The sequence below is a fragment of the Lygodium microphyllum genome, chromosome 4 (assembly GCF_053477565.2).
Source record: "Lygodium microphyllum isolate KBCC chromosome 4, Lygodium_microphyllum_v1.1.10, whole genome shotgun sequence".
Taxonomy (NCBI): domain Eukaryota; kingdom Viridiplantae; phylum Streptophyta; class Polypodiopsida; order Schizaeales; family Lygodiaceae; genus Lygodium; species Lygodium microphyllum.
The window spans coordinates 35,043,346-35,063,373 of record NC_141138.1 but is presented as its reverse complement, the minus strand read 5'-3'; the positions used below and the strand labels follow the sequence as shown (position 1 = coordinate 35,063,373).

The 20,028-nt window shown below is 42.2% G+C and overlaps 1 protein-coding gene across 2 annotated transcripts in view; it reads right to left on the bottom strand.

Moving 5' to 3' along the window:
- Positions 1-17,685, bottom strand: part of LOC148036938 (uncharacterized) — a 49,168-nt gene extending 31,483 nt beyond the window's left edge. The window contains exons 1-3 of one of the 2 annotated variants that reach the window (XM_087675864.1): positions 17,557-17,685; positions 17,281-17,449; positions 16,703-16,982 (exon numbers count right to left, since the gene is read on the bottom strand). In XM_087675864.1, the coding sequence (XP_087531990.1) occupies positions 16,703-16,705 (3 nt within the window). In that variant the 5' untranslated portion in view covers positions 16,706-16,982; positions 17,281-17,449; positions 17,557-17,685. The remainder of the gene's footprint in view (positions 1-16,702; positions 16,983-17,280; positions 17,450-17,556) is intronic. The other variant, XM_087675863.1, reaches the window with a different exon arrangement.
- Positions 17,686-20,028: the final 2,343 nt, after the last annotated feature.

Genomic DNA, 20,028 nt, shown 5'->3' with positions numbered 1-20,028 from the left:
ACTCTTTGAATAAACAATAATGTCATGAAAGAATGTATCTACAAAAGATCTATGTTGATATAATATTCTATCCATCCTCTCATTAAAAGTGGCAAGAGTATTTGTCAACCCAAATGGCATCACTAAAAACTCATGCAAGTCAAAATGGTCTTGAATTCTACCGCACATCCTCTTTTCTTATGCATATCTTAAAATACTCACTCTTCAAGTCTACACAGCTGAAAATTGCAGCTCTCTCCATACTATCTAGGATGTCATTCAATGTTTGATGGTTATCTTGTTCAATAGGCAGCAATAATCTATAAACATGCACCAAGACGATGAACTATACACATGCAACAAGACCCTATTGGTGATATTTTTGTTACATGTCTCATGGGTTGGGCACCTCTTTTTTAGAGTGGCACATTTGCTAGTGAGGTGGCATATTTCTATGTTTGGGTAGCTACATTTCACCTAGGCAACCTAATCGACTTGCTATTTTTTTGTGCTTTGTGGTTGTGTCACAAGGACGTGTATTTTAAATGCTTAGCTTTGGAATTATTAAGTTGTGCACATGTGACAGTGCGGCCTTAGTAACCCCGATGATCAATGGGTAACATTAGCCAAAGTTGTAATAAGCCTCTGCCTTATAGGTATTATGCCATACCTTGTGTCAAAACCTGGCCTAGAACATTTAATCAGCCATTACTGTCAATGGTGACACTAGAGAATTGACATTAATTAATTAATTAATGCTAGTTCTGGGCTTTTGAGTGCTCAGGATTATTTGGGTTATAAATTGGCCTAGCCAATTTAATTGTTAGCCAAGCTTTTTTCTTAAAGCCATAAATAATTATTAAATTAGTTTTCAAAATTAATATTTTGACATTTAATTTAATAAAGTTAGGAAATACTGAAAATTGTTTTGGAAGGTTGTCACTTGACAAAACTTGCCCATGCAAGTGGAAAAAACGTTTTTGATATTTGGTGTGTTCCATCAGTGAAAAAAGCTTTCATAGTTGTCTAAACAGGGCAACAGTTGATTTCTTCCATTTTCACATGATGCAAGTCTAAATTTTTCTATCTCCTCACCATTCTCTCTCATCCTCCAGCCTATTCTCATCTTCCTCAATAATTTTCAGTAAAATCACCCATTGAAGGTGGAGATTTTGACTATTCTCTGTTGTAAACCCTAATTTTACAGTAAAAATTAAGGTTTGACAGTCACCTAGGGAAGTGTACTCAAAAATTGAAGGCCTAGAGACTTGAATTTCAATCATTGAAATTAGGACAATTTCAATAGATTCAAGTGGCCATTGAGCCAGCAAACATTTAGAGCTAAATTTGTCACCCAAGGAGCACAATTGAAAGCTAATCCCCAAGTAAACCAAGGGGCAAATTGGTTTGAAGGCTTGCTGGTCGTTTAGAATAGAAAGAGGCAATTGGAGGGCAGAGAAGATTCAGGGAATCTCATTGTTTTCCATCTAAATTGCAATTCAAGATAAAGAAATACCACAAGGCGTGCCAATTTTAGGGCCAACAGGCTATCCATTGTCCAAGATTAAGTGGTAGCATTTGTATTTTCATTTTATGTGACTTTTATACTTGTTGTAATTGTTGATTAATCAAGTCATTAGCACCCTCTCCGAGAAGGAAGACTTGTCGCATGGTTCCATTGCCAAGATACTATCAACTCCCTCAAGTAGGGGGGCCCGAGACACTTGTATGCAAGTTAGTAAAGTTGCATATTGCTCGAATTGTGATCAGCTGAGTGCATTTACAGCAAGCATGTCATCATTCAGTGGCTTGAGTTCAAGTCATGGTGGCTTCACCATCTAAAGGTACACAAAGCAATAGAGGAAATGCAATGCCTCATCTTAGGATGGGCATGCAGCCTAGGTAGCAAGGAGAAAATGTCCAAAAACGAGGTCCCTCTAGGCCACTAAGTGTTGATGATTAGCAAGAAGAAGAATTTGATAACCAGCTCAAAGATCATTTGAGGAGAGCAGCTGATATATTTGCACAATTGGCAAAGGATCCTCAATTTACTAAGTTTTTGAATTTTTCCAAGAAGGACAGCAAGAGAAACAAGGGAAAGTCCTCCTCTAGAGCTTCAGGACAACAAGATGTACTAAACACGCAAATGCAAGGCCATCTTGGTAGTGCCAATGCAATGGATCTTGGATAGCAAGGCATGCATGCAAATATGTGTCAAAAGATGACGTACCAGCGAGACAGTAGGGTTTGCGGGGAGGAACGCGGAGTGAACTCGGCAAACATGGAGAAGAGAAAAGAAGAGAAGAGAGAAGAAACTCTGATGAATGGAATGATGAAGTTCCGAATCATAGAGTGAATGTGATACAAGGGAACAAGAGTGCCGTAGCACAAGGAAGATGATGAAGACAGCCACGAACCACGAACCGCAAGGTCCTCCTGAAGGGGTGTGAGGATAGTACAGAGGCTGGAGAGAAGAGGTGACGGACTGAATGAATCAGCCGTGAAGAATGAGTGAGAGAGTGGCCTATAAATAGGCACAGTCAGTCTAAGATGGCGCCCCTTTTTGGGGCTACAAACCCTAAACGCAAAATGCAAGAGAAGGGTGAAGTGTTTCTCAGCACCCCCTCTCAGGTCCAAAAAGGGGAACAAGAGAAGAGTGAGGTGGAGATGGAATGCTACAGGCTGAAAAATGCTCGTGCAACAAGTGCCACTTGGACAGTGTCCCTTGTGGGGAAATTGTTCACTTGCCCAAGCGCCCTAGTACAAAGATGATGAAAACATGAAATGCATAGGAGGTAGAGGATCCCTAAGATCCAAGATTTCCATCGGAAAGGGAACCTGCAGCAAAGAACAGTAGACAGAGTGAACTGGAGAACCCGAAACTCAACCTCGGGAGAGAAGCCACTAGCTCTGTGCATCCATGCTGGAAGGAATACGAAGGCCTCGTCATCAAGTCGCGACTGAACCTTAGAGATCCCGATCTAGGTGGTACCTGAAGATCTTGGGTATCAGTAGAAGAGATGACTAGTCGAACATAGCCACCCCAAGAAAGTAGAGGATGGGTGAACAACTTCGTGCGCATCAAATGCGTCTTATTGCCTTGAGTATAGTACTCTGATAGCCGATGCAAAACAATCTCTATGGCCCAGAAAGGAGAGGTGATACAAGGAGTGCCTGGTGGAAGATGCATATACTTCCGGGGGGTGGGGAGCAAAGGTCGAAGTTGGTAAGCATCGGTGGTGTGTCCGATAATGCCACAATAGGAGCACCCAGTAGTCTGGTCATCTTTTTTGGTAAAGAAGCCATGGATCCAATGTGCCTTGTTGAAGAAGGAAGAGGTCAGTCACCATGAACCACGAACCGCAATGTCCGCCTCAAGGGGTGTGAGGACAGTGTGAAACACGAACTACAATGTCTGCCTCAAGGGGTGGAAGGGCTGGAAGTGAGCTGCCAGTGGGAGAAGGATGTGACGGGCAGTAAGAGGTTGCAACCAGTAAAAAAAAAAAAGCAAGTGAGGAGTGAGAAAGACTAAAAACGCAGGCAAGACAGCCTGCAGGAGAGAGAAATACTAAAAACGCAGGTAGGACAGCTTGCAGGAGAGAGAAAGACTAAAAGCGTAGGCAACACGTGAGAGAAATACTAAAAACGCAGGCAGTAAGATTGTGATGACGTGGCAGGCTGTACGGCAGCAGGTCTGCATAGGAACAACAATCACCTGGCTAGAATCAGCTCCAAATTGCGTGAAGAGGGCTGGAAATCAGGCACCAACTGATGGAGACAGCAATGGACAGCTTCGGCTGAGATGTCCTCTGTGAACCGGGTGTGGGTAGCAAGCTGAAACACCTGAAATCTGCAAAAACAAGATCTTGATGCACCGGAAGAAGAAGAGAAGTGGAAGCCGAACCCGCCACCCATCTTTGCCTTCACTGAAGTGGAGGATCTTTGCTGCTAGGTGAGCAGATCCAGCTCTAATACCATGTCAAAAGATGACGTACCAGCGAGACAATAGGGTTTGCAGGGAGGAACACGGAGTGAACTCGGTAAACATGGAGAAGAGAAGAGAAGAGAAGAGAGAAGAAGCTCTGATGAATGGAATGATGAAGTTCCGAATCATGGATTGAATGTGATACAAGGGAAGAAGGGTGCCGTAGCACAAGGAAGATGATGAAGACAGCCACGAACCACGAACCGCAATGTTCTCCTGAAGGGCTGTGAGGGTAGTGAAGAGGCTGGAGAGAAGAGGTGACGGACTGAATGAATCAGCCGTGAAGAATGAGTAAAAGAGTGGTCTATAAATAGGCACAGTCAGTGTAGGATGACGCCCCTTTTTAGGGCTACAAACCCTAAACGCAAAATGCAGGTGAAGGGTGAAGGGTGAAGGGTTTCTCAACAGTATGGGGCAGCGAGGATACTCTGGTGGTGGTAGTATATTTCATGTTATGGTGGATCAAGGACCACATATAGGGATGCATGATACAACTCCTTATAGTATATAGCAACCAATGCATGGAATGCAAGGCCCAATGTATTCGGGTATGGCAAGTGGAATGCAAAACCCCATATATGGTAGTATTGGCATGATAACTGGGACACAAGTGGCATGTATGGTAATGTATCTGCACCCCCCCTAGTATGTATGGGGCTCAAGGAATGAATGTTGGTCATGCAAATGCTTGCTATGGTGCTAGTTATGATGCAATGGTAGCAAGTGCACCCTTTTTGCAGCAGCCAGTTTATGATAATTTGACTCCCAAGAGGGCAGCAAAGGACTATGATGAGGGTGGAAAAGGAGTGAAGTTTGAGGCCTTTAGTGGTGCACAAGCTGAAAGCTTTGACTTTCATTCAGCAGTTTGATGCAACCTATTTGGGAGGCAATTTCACCGAATCCTCTAAGATTCAAAAGACAACCACTTTCTTGAAGGGAAATGCATTGCAGTGGTGGTCCGCACTTCTAATGCAAGGTAGAGCACCAACAACGTGTCAAAGTGAAGCAATGCGGAAGCATATGACCAAGACACAGAGTGAACAAAGAGAGAAGAGAGAGATAGAAAGAGACTGGAATGCAGAGAATCTACAATGGAGAATGCTACATAAGGATGCAGATATGTACACGGGCACAAAGTGTATGTTTGCATATGTCTCCACCTCAAAGATCTCACACTTTGTGAACCTCGAGGGAAATCTCCACAATCAGCAATCTAGAAACCTGAGATTAGAACTGTGTAAGTGTGTGGAGGCTAGGCCAAATAAATAGCCCAAAAGAAATGCCATAAATAATGTGTGTCAGATGCATTAAATGCAGCCGACTGCCCAATGCACCTATTGTGCCACGTGGCACCTGCGCTAACTGTCGCTTGCTAACGTCACCTGTATGGCCAGACTGCCACATGTCCTTCCTGCTGCAACTACAAAAAACTGCTCACAAATGGAACTACTTGTCTAGGGAATGCCAATCTCTACCACCCCTTCTCAGATCCTGGACAGGGCAGAAGGCTAAGGGATCTGGAGTACTATTGAAGTAAAGCCTGAGGAAGCGCCTTTGTAAACAAGTCGGCAAGATTGTCCTATCTTGCAATAGACCAAAGCAATAGTCTCATCTAGAATCTTCTCCCGAATGAAATGGTACTAGATCTCAATGTGCTTCATTCGAGCATGTAACATAGGGTTCCAGGCTAAGGCAATGCAACTCTCATTGTCGCACTGAAGAACAATAGGACCTGTCTGCTAGCAGCCAAGCTCCTCCAAGAGCTTGCAAAGCCACATTGTCTCACATGTGGTAGAAGATGCCACCCAATACTCCATCTCAGTTGAAGATAAGGCAACCATGGGTTGCTTCTTGCTACTCCATGAAATAACACCGACACCCAAGGTAAAGCAATAACCGATCATGGACCTCCGATGATCCACATCGCTGGCCTAATTTGAATCACTCCATCCTGTAAGTACCAAGTCTGCATGACTTATACCTATTGGATAATAGATCCCAAGATCAAGGATTCTCCATAGGAACCGCAAAATCCTCTAAGCAGCCTACCAATGTACCATCTTGGGTTCACTCATGAACCCGGCCAGCACACCTATAGCATAACATAAGTCAACATGAGTATTGAGAAGCCACATAAAGGAGCCAACCAACTGCCTGTAACAGGTAGCATCCGCCAAAGGAGAATCGGAATGAGTTGTAGCCTTCCCATTCGGTTCCATAGGAGTTGCAAGAGACTTGCATCCCTCCATCTCACACATAGCCAAGAGCTCCCGCATATACCACTCCTAGGAAAGAAACATCCCCTTCAGAGTCTGATAGATCTCATGACCTAGAAAGAAATGAAGTCCCATATCTGTCATCTAAACTTCTCATGAAGCGCTACCTTCGTCTACTCGACCATCTTGGCATGGTCACCTGTCACAATCAAGTCGTCCACATAAAGGACAAACAACACATGACCTCCACTTGAGGTGTGAAAATAAAGCTAGGAGTCGGCCTTGGAATGCCGATACCCCAATCTCTCTTGGAGGAACGAGTCAATCTTCTCATTCCAAGCACGGGGACCCTACTTAAGGCCACAAAGAGCCTTCCTCAACCTATACACTTACCATCAGAAGAACCGAAGCCTGGAGGCTGGTCAACATAGATCTCCTCCTTCTCAATTCCCCATTCAAGAAGGCAAACTTCACATCCAGCTGATAGACCGGCCATCTCCTATAGCTAGCCAAGGCAAAAACTACACGAATAGTAGCCATCCAAGATTTAGGAGCAAAAGTATGATGGAAACCAATACTTGGGCATTGTGCAAAACCTTTAGTAACAAGGCAAGCCTTGTGCTTGTCCAATGTGCCATCACTGTGGTACTTGGTCTTGAAGACCCATTTGACTCCAATGATCTTCTTATGAGAACGCTTAGGCACAAGATACCGAGTGCCATTCCTCTCAATCGACTCCAACTCCTGCTCCCTCGCTCTCCACCAATGATCACACTATAAAGCCGCCTTCACGGAGGTGGGCTCCCAGTCCTGCATGGCACGAGTCATCAAACAGTAATTAGAATAAACAAGCTCGGTATGGTGTGCCCGATTCCTCTGAGAACGCCACGGGCCACCCTACAGCTGCCACTCCTTAAGGACTCCCTCAATCCCTATATCACGAAGAGTGTCACAAGCCCAACGAGGAGGAGGCCACGTCACTCTCCATCTGCTAAAGTCTTTGGAAGGTCCACCGTCTGCTGGAGTTCAATCGGTGAGTTTGGTAGATAAGAACTAACCTCCTCATCCGAAGAAGAGTCCTCAAGAGGCACAAGCTACAGAGGGACAGTCGCTAGTGCCAAGCTATCACCAGGATCTCCAAGAACCGGGTATTTCTCACCCCCCTCTGAGGTTGGAATTTCCACGAACCAAACATCATGGCTTGTGTAAACATCTTGTTTAACACGATCATACAATTAGTAACCTTGAGATTGCAAGCTATAGCCCACAAACACCTGCCTTTTGGAGGCCACTTCAAATTTATCACACTATGTTTTCGATATGTGAACTTTACTGTCACACCCAAAAACCCTAAAATAAGAAACATCTGGCTTAGACCCAAAATACGCCTCACAAGGGGTTATATCAACAACAACGGAAGTAGAGGATCGATTAAGAAGGTGGACGGTAGTAGCCACAACCTCAACCCATAGACACTAAGATATTTGTTGATGCTCCATCATGGTATGGATCATCTCAATCACACTGCAATTCCTCCATGCCAAGATGCCATTCTTCTAAGGGGTGTTTGTATTGGCAAACTCTTGGTGGATACCACGATCTACACAAAAACAAGCAAGCTCATTAGAAACAAATTTGCTGCCCTTATCCAATCATAAGGTAATCAGTTTCTAACCCAATCGGTTCTCCTCAAAGAGCAACCAATCTGTAAAGTTAGAGAAAGCTCCGACTTCAACTTCAAAAAATAACCCATGTCATCCTGTCGTAATCATCCACAATTAGCATGAAACACAAGCTTCTCTAAGGGACTCCGTCCTCATTGGTCCACAAAGATCAATAGAAACAAGCTCCAAGGGTGCTAAAGACCACCTCGAAGCCTTACTGAGAATAGCATCACAAGTTTGCTTCCCACAAATGTAGGATACACAAGGCTACTAGCTTACCACAATATCTAGCAAACCTCGAACAAGCTCGCCCTTAGATGCCTTCCGAAGGTAATCATAGTTGAGGTGGTCAAACTGAGCATGCCAAAGCTCGGACTGTGTTTCAAAGGTAAGAAGAAGAGAAGTCAAGGTAGAAGAAGACCGCAACTTATAGACTCAATTCTCCTCATGAGCTAAAGCAAGGGCCTGTCTCGATCCACGATCAAGAATTTGAAAAGAATCCACATCAAACTCCACCAAGAGGTCGAGGGCACAAATCTTATGCACTGAAAGTAGATGGTATCCCAAGGCCGGCACATAAAGCACCTCGAATATATGGGCACCACCTTGCCTATCTGGAATAAGATGCATGTTACCCCGGCCCTAAATAGGGATAGAAGAACTATCACCAATGAGAATCTAGCCATGCAAAGGCCGCAGATGAGCAATACTTGCTGAAGAGTCATGTGCCGAGAGGCACCACTATCAACAATCCACTCCGGAGTGTATGGGGCCATCAACGCAGCATCAAAAGCTTTCAACCACTTCCAAGTGGAGGAAAGCAGTTGATGAGGAAGCAATCACCGCTCAAAAATCCTTTGAAGATTTCTCCTTCTCTCTTTCCTTCTTCCCCTTGTCGAGGCAATCCTTCTTCCAGTGACCTATCTTGCCACAAATATGATAAGTGGACTCCTTTTCCTTGTTCTTCTTTGATTTATCCTCCTTCTTTTGGTCCTTCTTTTTCTGAAAGGACTAACCTACCAAGGCCTTAGATTTAGAAGCATTGGTCTCTTTCAACTGCTCCTCTTGGTCTAAGACCATAGGAACCAACTCCTCCCAGAAAGAGTCTCAAACCGCCCTAAGATAATCAAGGTGGAATAAAAACCACTGAAATGGGGCGGTCACTGTGAAAGAAGAGTTATCACCATGTCTTCAGCAGTGATCACCTTCCCTCCGTTTTATACATGTATTTGAAGCTGCCTCAGCTTGTTAATATGCTTCCGCATAGGAGATGACTTGTTGACACTCATAATCCTCATATGCACTTCCAAAGAAACTCATTTCATGACGGTCATGCGATTATACATCTAATCACATTCCAGTCATATCTCTCGGGCCACCATCAAATGCTCTATATGAGAGATCACAGTTGTAGTGCATAAGAGAAATAAAAACAAGCAGATGCAAGCATTTAGTTTGTCCCAATGTGTCTGAGCCTTTGCCAACTCCACCTTATCACTTGACGAGAGTCTGGACTCATCTCATAAACAACAACAATGAATAGCCTTCGTAACAAGCTCCCCCAAATCATAGGACTCCAAAATGGCAAGTATCATAACCCGCCAGATGCGGTAGTTCTCGCCATCGAGCTTTTGATCTAATGAAAGAGCCAATAACATGGACATCTTCCGGTCCATGATCACCTGAAGCTCTATCTCAGCCTCAGAAGACATATTTACCTACAACGCCTACACAAAACACAAAAAGCATCCCCCTCTGACTATGTGAATGCAGCCAGCAAGGGCTCTTCACTGCTTGTCTTGTTTCTTCTTCACCCACCGAAAGTGATGAAAATGTAAAATCTACACTTAAAGGCCCAAAACAGTCTGCTTCCTTCTCAAACAGCAAAAATCAGCAGTAGCCATAGCAGCCAAAAACATTAGAAACGGTTAGAAACAAAACGTCAGAAACATGTTTCGTAAGTTTCTTTCAAGAGGGGGTAAAATAAGAAACGTTGGTTTTTTTATATAAGGATTTTTAATAGTTTTGACTGGGGAAAGAGGTTCTAAACCTCTATGGAACTCTCTCTTAAACAAAGAATGGCTAATTGAGCTTGAGTGATAATAGAGCCAATTGAGAATAATGCATTATACGTTACATACCCATGATCCATTATTGACTTGTCACTTATGTCAAAATTAGTCTTTGGACAAGCTATACTATGGTTTAGAACTCAAACATTATGATTCATACATATCATACAAAGAAAATTGAAATTAACATGTAAATAGCCTATCTATGATATGAACTAGTCAAGTTGCAACATCATGATTCTCATTTCAAAACAAACTGACAAAATGTCAAAATCGAGAATGAATCGTAATATATCATAAATAACTCATAAAGTCGTATAATATTCAAATCTCAAGACAAGAATAGATATTAGATTGACTAAGTCCAATAACTAAACAAAATCACAAAAAAATCAGTCTCTTATCCAAAATCTTAAGCCCTCATGAGTCATTACACATCATCATCATCATGTTTAACATTGCCCAATAGTTTTTGTCAAAAAAAACATGTTTTGAGTTCCAACTCACCAAAAAAAAATTTAAAAATAAAACACCCACGTTTTTTACTCTCACAAACGTTTCGTACTTTAAGAAATGTTTCGTAAGTTTCAAACTCAAAGAAACACGTTTCTTAGCTGCTATGGCAGTAGCTTCAGCAACTCTGCTCCTTTCTCACATGCCCACGCTTGTCTCAGCCTTGTTCTGATGCGCAGCCCTCCTACTCGCCCTTAAACGCTGAAAACACAGCCTTGTGTCATGCTAAAATCTCATCTTTAGGTGGGTCCGGTCCTTCAATGCTCTGATACCATGTCAAACTAAAGCAGTGCGGAAGCATATAACCAAGACAAAGAGTGAACAGAGAGAGGAGAGAAAGAGAGTGAAATGCAGAAAATCTACAATGAAGAATGTTGTATAAGGATGCAGATATGTACACGGGCGCAGAGTGTATATCTACATATGTCTCCACCTCAAAGATCTCACACTATGAACCTCGAGGGCAATCTCCACGATCAGCAATCTAGAAACCTGAGATCAAAACTATGTAAGTGTGTGGAGGCTAGGCCAAATAAATAGCCCAAAAGAAATGCCATAAATAATGCAGGTTGCCAACTACCCAGCATCTAACCAACTGCACCTTTGTGCCACGTGTTGCCTATGCTAACGTCACATGTATGGCGGCCAGACTACCACGTGTCGCATATGCTGACGTCACCTGTATGGCAGCCAAACTGCAGAAAAATGCTCACAAATGGAACTGCCTATCTAGGAAATGCCAATCTCTAACACAACATGGGTACAATTTAAGTAAATGTTTGCTTCCAATTGGTTGACGAGCACCTTTGAAGCGGATATTATAACGACTTGAAATAAGTTGAATGCATTACAATGCAAACATTTGGAGCAATACAATAAGAAGTTTTGGGATGCATAGCTGCCCCTTACTTCTTATCGAGTTATCCCTCTTCATGAGCAACTGGAGAAGTATTGTTGTGGGCTGCCTAAAGGAATTAGGGATTTTTGCATAAAGACTACCGTGACCAGCATGTCACAACTCATAGAGATGACAAATACAACCGATGCCTTGCTGTGTGGAAAGGATTCAAGCTTCCAAGATGATGATAAGGAGCCGTCTAAGAAGTTTTTAAAGGTTGAAAAGAGGGGCAATTCTGCAAATAGAGTTGAGAAAAGCAAAAACAGCAAGGAAAACCTTGGAAAACACTTGCACAACACAAGGAGTTAATGGCTGCAAATAAATACTTTGCATATGAACAGGAGAGACACATGGCAAGGAATTGTCCCAATAGGTAGCAAGCTGAAAATAAGGAAGATTAAAGGTAAATTTTCCACAAGGTACTTGGTGAATTTCAAAATTATTTACCAATGGATGCCAAATAAATAGAAGAGCATGACTTGGTAAACCACTCTCAATCATTGCAACTTTATCTGGAAGTCTTTCAATTGGAGCCAATTTTAGATCAAGCTCAACGGAGCTTCGAAGGCCCAAAGCATTGTCTGATGCTCAAGGGGAAGGTAGCACTTCCACTCCTCTAGTGATGGATAGACCTACTATATAGTGGATCTCAGGTGCATTCAACATGCATCCAAGGTACTATTTGTGAATAGTACGTTTGCCAAGAGGTCACTATTCAATGTACTAGTCACTATAGTTGGTATGCAAATGGCTATGGTTTTCACTGCAGCTCTGAAACTATACATTTGCATCAATGTATGATAATTAGATTATGGTCGTCAGATTATGATCATCAAAGGCTGATTATTAGTTGCTGGTTTTCAGTGTATGGTCATTAGTTTTCAATGGTATTAAGCTGGTTTTTATGGACAGCCGCATGCGAAGTAATGCCACTGATAGTGCAACCATGGTTTATGCTTAGGTTATGCTTTACATTGTTTTGTCAAAACACTTTTGAGATAAAGTTAATGGATTCATCTACAATGGTTCTAACAGTAGTTAGAGTTTCTTTTTGATCAATTATGACTTAGTTATGAGGGCTGGAAATTTCAGCATGAGTTAGGCAGTAGCATAGTAGAACAGCAGCGACCGATGTTATTTGACTATGATGTCTAGGCTTTTTTTAGTTTAGTATTAGTTTGCTTTTGTCACCTGGCAATGCAATAGAGAACGATTGCAAGGATTTGAAGGGGGAGATATGTCACAAGGATGTGTATTTTTATGCTTAGCTTCGGCATTATTAAGTTATGCACATGTGAGGTACACATGTGAAATGCAAGTCAATTAAGTGACATTGAGACCTTAGTAACCCCGGTGATCAATGGTGGGTGACATTGGCAAAAAGTTGTAGCAAGTTATGCTTGATAGGTACTAGGTGATACCTAATGTCAGAACTTGGCCTAGAATATTTAATTAGCCATTAGTGTCAATGGTGATACTAGGGAATTGGCATTGATTGATTAATTAATACCGATTCCAAGCTAATGAATGCTCAACATCACTTAGGTGATAAATTGGCCTATGCAATTTAATTGTTGGCCAGTTAGTTTTTTTTAGCCACAAATAATTATTAGTTATTAAATTAATGTTCAAAATAAATATTCTAAAATTTACTTTAATAAAGCCCGATAATGTTGGAAATTGTTTTCAAAGGTTGTCGCTTGGAAAAACTTGTCCATGCAACTGAAAAAAACGTTTTGAAGACTGGGTGGAGCTCGTGACTATGAGAGTGTGCAATGGAAGAGAAACATGAATGCAAGGAGAAGCAAAGAGAGAGAAAGAGAGGAAGCAAAGAATGAAGAAAGAATATTGCACTGATTGAAGAAGACTGCTAATACAATGATAATAGACTGATCAGTCCCAACATGCAACCCAAAGCATCAGTGAGGGCACCAGATCTGGCTGATAATGACGGCAACACCAAGCACGAAGTGTCAAAGCGTTACGAGTGTGCCCTTGCAAAGGGAAGATTGAAGACTAAAGAGTGTGTGTGTCTGCCAAGTGGAGGGGCTGGCTATAAATAGCCATAAATACCCAAATTTGGCCGACCTGCACCAAGAGAGGCCATAAATGCTTGCCCATCAACAATAAATGCTGGTCATTAAAGAAAAAAATGCTAGAGAAATAGGGGTGACCCCGAAAAAATCCCAAATGACAATGACAATGTCCAACAGGTGCAGGCTGACTGTGGAAGACAATAACTGACCTAAGAATGCATACAAGAAGCCGACAAATAAAGAAAATGCACCTAAACTGCCATAGCTCCTATATCTCCATTAGACTCTAACAAGAGCTCACAATCAGGAGATGACAAACTAGCATAACTAACATAGGCATTCTACCATCCCCTCTCAAATCCTGGGAGTGTTTGAAGATCCAACAACCTCACGTGATAAAACATAGAAGCCTTGGACAAAGGCTTCGTAAAGAGATCTGCTGCATTGTCCTCCATGGGACAGTAGGCCACCACTTACTCAAAATCCAAGATCCACTCTCAAACATAGTGATACTAAACCTCAATGTGCTTAGTGCAAGCATGAAACATAGGGTTCTTTGCCAAAGCTAGGGCACTTTGATTGTCCACACGCAGCTCTGTAGGTCGAGGTTGAGAAAAGCCTATCTCCACCAACATGCAGCGGAGCCAAATAGACTCCATAGCTATAAAACATAAAGCATGATACTCTGCCTCTGTAGAAGAAAGGGTCAAAATAGGCTGCTTCTTAATGCTCCATGAGATAACTCCCAATCCAAGGGAGAAGCATAACCTGCAGTGGACCGCCGTCTAGAATCTACATCACTTGCCCAATCAAAATCACTGCAATCAGAGAGAGTAACCCCCTCTCCATACATGATAATGATCTTAGAAATGGAAAGCCTTTTGCTTTTGATAGTAGCTGTAGGGATGAATGTAGATCTGTTTGTCAGGAGAGTTGATGCATCTTGTGCTGGAAAGCCTTTTGCTTTTGATGGTAGCTGTAGGGATGAATGTAGATCTGTTTGTCAAGAGAGTTAATGCATCTTGTGCTAGCTAGGGTAGTTGGTTATGTTTGGAGGACGAGATTGAAGTATTTTTAAGCACGAGGATTTTGGTTCGAAGAGAGTGGAAGAGAGATCTATTTATTTGGAGGGTTAATACATCTTGTGCTGGCCAGGGTAGTCAATTATGTCTAGAGGACGAGATTGAAGTAGTTTTAAGCATGAGGATTTTGGTTGGAAGAGAGTGGTCTGAAAGGAGGGTCCAATACGTTTGTGTTGGGCTAGTTATTATACTGTTAGGTGAGGGATCCTTGATTTCTAAGTGGTCATCACATTTTTTCACAAAGAGACTGTGGCCAAATCCCTTAGGACATTGATAATGCCCTCTTTGTTTTGACATGCTATTCACACTATGGGAAGGGCATCTATCCTAAGGAGAAGTGTTGGAGGAAATAGCTCACCTTCATCTAAAAGTGAAGGATGGAGCTAAATCATCTAAGCCTTCCTTTGCCTCTACCCCAACTATTACCTATGAGTTTATGTTCTTTTGCATCCATGAGATGGAGAAGCCTTCTTCTTTTATTGTCTTGCCAGACCTTGGCTCATTGACAATGGTGCTATGAGTCATATGACTCCCCGAGGAGATTGGCTTTAGGATCTTCGTATATTAGAGAATGTAGTCATGCTGGTGGCATTTTATTAGTACTTGTTGTAGTGTTGGCACTTTACCGCTATCGCCTGATCATCATGGAGCTATTTCAGAAATCTTACAACTTCTAGATTAGGATTTCCCGCTCCCCTCAATCATGGCCTTACTAGACTCATGTCTTCACCAGCCAAGTTGTCTTTGTTGAGGATTCTTCTACAAGATCCATTCTAGCAACAAGTTGTTAGGAGCAAGGACAATATAGGTTCCATTCCCCTTTGTTTGTGCATGGCCCTCCAAGGTAATCTTCCATTGTTGCACTCATTTCCATTTGTGCACCACCCCTTCCACAAGTTCCATCCCATCACCCACCTCTCCTTTGGTTGTTCCCTCGTGTCCCCGATCCCCTTCAAAGGGGACCAATATCGGTGATGTAGCTATCAATTCCTTGGCCCTTTGTGTTTCAAAGGGAGATTCCCAAGATCGTGAGGAGCTTCTTCATTGATGGACTTTGGCATTCCTTCTCCTACCCTCGGATCCAATCCATCTTCTTTGGCCTTCAGCCATATCCAAGATTTGAGAGTAGGGTATTCACAATCATTTGTATCATGCGCAATCATCTCCTACCTGCAAACCTCAATCTAAGTCAAACAAGGATAGGAGCTCTAACATTTTGTCTGTCCATCATTTCATGTGTTTTGACATAGGTTACAGCTCTTTCTAGAGTGTGCATTTCAATGCATTACACTTTTCAGTCAGTTTTTCGTGTGTTCACACTGGCTGTTTTATGGACCAACTCAATGCATTTCCTTTTTAGACTACTAGAGGCTGCATTCACACTGCAATGCCCAGTTTTTAGGCAGGCTGGCAAACAGCTTTTCCATCAGTTGATGCATTAACTGCAGTGCCGGGACCAGACCGGCCATTTTTTTGGCATATTCATGCAGCAGTCAGCCAGTTTGGGGCTGCTTCTGCTATTTATAGCATCCCCCACACAGTGACAGCCATCTTGTCATCCAGAATTCAGCACTCTCCGTTAGCCCATGGAATTTCTCCATCATCCGGTGCTCATCTCCATCATCAACCTGATCCCGTACCCTCATTAACGCTTTGGGCTGCGTGCAGGGACTAATCAGTCTGCTTTGTGTTCAGCATTCTTTCAAGTTCAGTGCAAATTTATCTACTTCCTCTTTAGTCTCTCTTCCATTCTCTCTCAGTGTCTTCTGTTGCACACTCTCACACTTTTTTCTTGTGTGGTTTTCTTGGCAATAAATTTTCCCTAAGCCAATGGGAATGCCAATGCCATAAGTTAAACACTAGCCAGTGGAGGGTCAGCTAGTAGCACAAATGATCACCTGGCAGTATGAGACGCCAAAGGGTTCAGCTTGGCTTGCATGGCAGTAAGCAAATTCCACAAGGCTCTCTAGTTCAAGCTTGAGGGTGCTAATCAAGTCATAATAAGCAGGGGTTGGTGGCAAGAATCTTGCACCCAATATATATTTCTTCTTTGCTCTCTAGGGTCGGGATCTGCTGCATTTTCCTGTGCTTCATGGCTATTGCATCTTTGAATCTCAGGGAAATCGAGAGTCTTGATATATCATATAAAGCCGGTACTGAGCCTCAACTAAAGAACCTAGAACAGGAACCTGCTTCTTGCTAGACCAAGAGAAAGGGCCAGTTCCAAATGAGAAAATGTAGCCACACATGTGATTACCATAGACCGATATCCATTCAGGCTTTAGGGCTTGTAAGAGACTGTCTCTAGGATGCTGTAAAGCCAGTGCTGCAACCCAAACTCCTTGAGCCCTCTGTCCATAGCCACACATTAGATTGCCAGGGATCGACATCAATTCAGGCTTGAGAGCTTGAAAGAGGCCATCTCTAGGGTATCATAAAGCCAATGCCGTAATACGAACTTCTTGAGCCCACTGTCCAGTAGTGCGTTTCCAGATACTCCAAGTTTGTGTGGACTCCGGCATCTCTACCCGACAATGCTGAGAAAAGATGTGTGAAGTTAATATAATGCAATGTGTCTTCTGTTCAAAATAACTCTTTATGCACAATGCCTCCTCTCTTCCGCAGATATGTTGTATTGACTCATTCACCCTGAAAGCCTACACCTATATTGTGGTAGCCTGCGTGCAATTGCCAATTCATACCTGGGTGGATTCTCATCCCTGTGCACATCCCCTGAAATGGCTGGTGCAAAGATTTTTCATTCACTGATTATTAAAGTAAATAACCAGTGCAATGCCCAAATGTTATGTGCGCCTCTTCATGTCTGCATTTTACCTGACTAGAAGATAGCATGCGCATCTTCTTGGAGGACGAGACCACAATCTCAAGGTTGCGCCATGCGCGTTTTTCGAGGAGGTGGCCGGAATGTCGCCTGCTGCTGGCAAGGTATCTCCCATGGCGCTCCATGCAAGCTGGCCGGAATTGCCTCCGAGCAGGGGGGCTCCTGCAACGCTTACAGGAATCTCAGACTCTTGTATTGATTGGCGAACAGACTGAACGTCACCTTTTGGTCTTTCAGACAGGAAATCAAAGGTGAATATCATCAAACACCTTAGAGCGGTGGGACCGTACGTGGAGGTGGTGCCAGGTGCTTCCAGCTTGCCAATGCGAACGAGAAAGAAAAGCCCCATATGCATCTGTTGAATAGACACTCTTTCGCAATTGCAAATTCATCATGCGGCTTCCATTCATGGATTGGAAAGCTCAATGATTGCCAACATTTATTTTACAGGTAGCTTATGATGGTGACAAGAGCAATGTGGAAATTCCCTAAAAATCTCCCTCTTTTCACATGAAATGAAGATCCTACTATCCAACCCCTCTACCTTAGGTAAGTTGATCAAGGGTCTCTACTGAGTCAAGCTAGCAACATCAAGCATGGGGTCTGTATTGAGTCAAGCTAGCAACATCAAGGCTTCTTTGGCTCTCCATGTTGTAGTGATTCAAGGTGCACTTACGGTGGAGATGGACAACAAAGCTTCTATGGAACTCTACTGCCACACCCCCTTTTCTTTAAGCCATGCTCTTGTGCTTCATCACCCTCCTTTGTTAGCCTATTCCAAGTGTGCATATTTGATTTTTTACACACACAGTGTATGTATGTGTGTCTGAGAGAGAGAGAGAGAGAGAGTGTGTGTGTGTGTGTGTGTGTGTGGCGCTAGCATTCATCATGCAATAGCCAATTATTAGTCTAAGCTAAAGGGAACACAAATTGAATAAGAAAGAAAATAGAGACAAGAGGAGAAACATACAAAGCATGGATATTCTGTATGCTTCCTCGATTTCTCTTCTCTCTTATCTCTATTTTCATATATGTGTTCCTTTCAACTTTGACTAATAATTGGCTATTGTGCATAGGGGATAGATTGTACCCAATCTTGTATCGTCTATGCTTTCTATATTCCTCTTCTCTCTTGTCTCTATTTTCTTTCTTGTCCAATCTATGTTGCTTTCAATTTTGATCAATAATTGGTTGTTCAATGGTGAAGGACCTCAACTCTATGTGTGTGTGATTGTTTACTATTCAAAAAATTCATTCATGGCCTCCACATTATCATGCAATTTAAGAAGAGAAATATGATGAAGGCTTGTTAGAAGCCATGTGCTATAGGAATTAAGGTAATAAAAGCAACACATATCATTTTGCAAAAACATGGACATACTTGATGCACACACACATCATTTTGCAATATCGTGTGTATACCTACAATACTTGAGATTGCATACACACACATGGGGGTATAATCATATAGAACATGGCCTATGGAACCTAGCAAGAGCATTAACCAACAATCTTCCTAAGGGATTAGAGGCTTTACTCATGTATTTTTGTCATGGGTTCTCTTATATTTACTAAATATTATTTAAAGCGTTGATTTGATCATGCCAAACCAATGGAAAAAAAACCATGAGCCTATTTGGCAAGTAGCAGGGGAGATTTGGTATACAAGGTGGACCATTTTAGCTTGATTCTAAATGGTGTCCTTTTCTAATATCAAGCATTAGGTGCCTCTACCAAGGTCGACAAATGCAAAGCTAGATGTATTCTAGTGCTTTGTCGTGTATCGGTATTGTTGCCTCAAAAGAGGATCTAATGGCTATTTTGGTGATGCATCACATTATCGCGAAGAGTCTGATAGGTGCGATTGTGGCTACCCACCACTACATTGTACCATCTCTCTCTCTCTCTCTCTCTCTCTCTCTCTCTCTCTCTCTCTCTCTCTCTCTCTCTCTCTCTCTCTCTCTCTCTCTCTCTCTCTCTCTCTCTCTCTCTCTCTCTCTCTCTCTCTCTCTCATGGGATGGTCGAAGAGTGCATGGGAGCTAGCAGGACAAGCAATTGAGAAGCAATGACTGGGAGGAAGTGGGATGGGTAGGCAAGCCTTAGCATAGAATCGATTAATGGTGGCTAAAAGTAAGGAGTATTGGTCGGCACAGCTTGCAAGTGGATGCGCATCATGCATCATGTAGGGGAAGAGAGTGTGTGCATGTGTATGTGTGCTAAAGCTAATAAAAATTAACATATATTCCATAGTAATTATAATGCCTTAGTTTAAGTTAATTATAACATATCAATAGCGGTGTAATAAAAGTTATTCGTATACAAAATAATTAATATACAAGTAATGTACCATTAATAATACTAGAATATATACGCTATGAAAAATAATACAATAAAATATTGGCATAATAATGCTACCCTAGTGATGTATTTAAAGTTCATTAATGAGTATTGACATGAGAATACACATTATGAAAATATGATTGTATATTAATAACTCATTCATATAGTTACTAAGATAAGTGTAGTAACTATATGATGAGTATATAAATATTAATGTCATTAATCTATTGGTATTAATCATTGATATAATTAAAAATACCATAAATATCATATATTTCAGAGAATATTAATATAAGATAGTAGCATAATAATGTACCCACCTACATGCATCTTTCCACCTATCTATCATGTTGCTCATGCCCTTTGCACCCTAATTATTACTAAGGCCCATGCAAAGCAC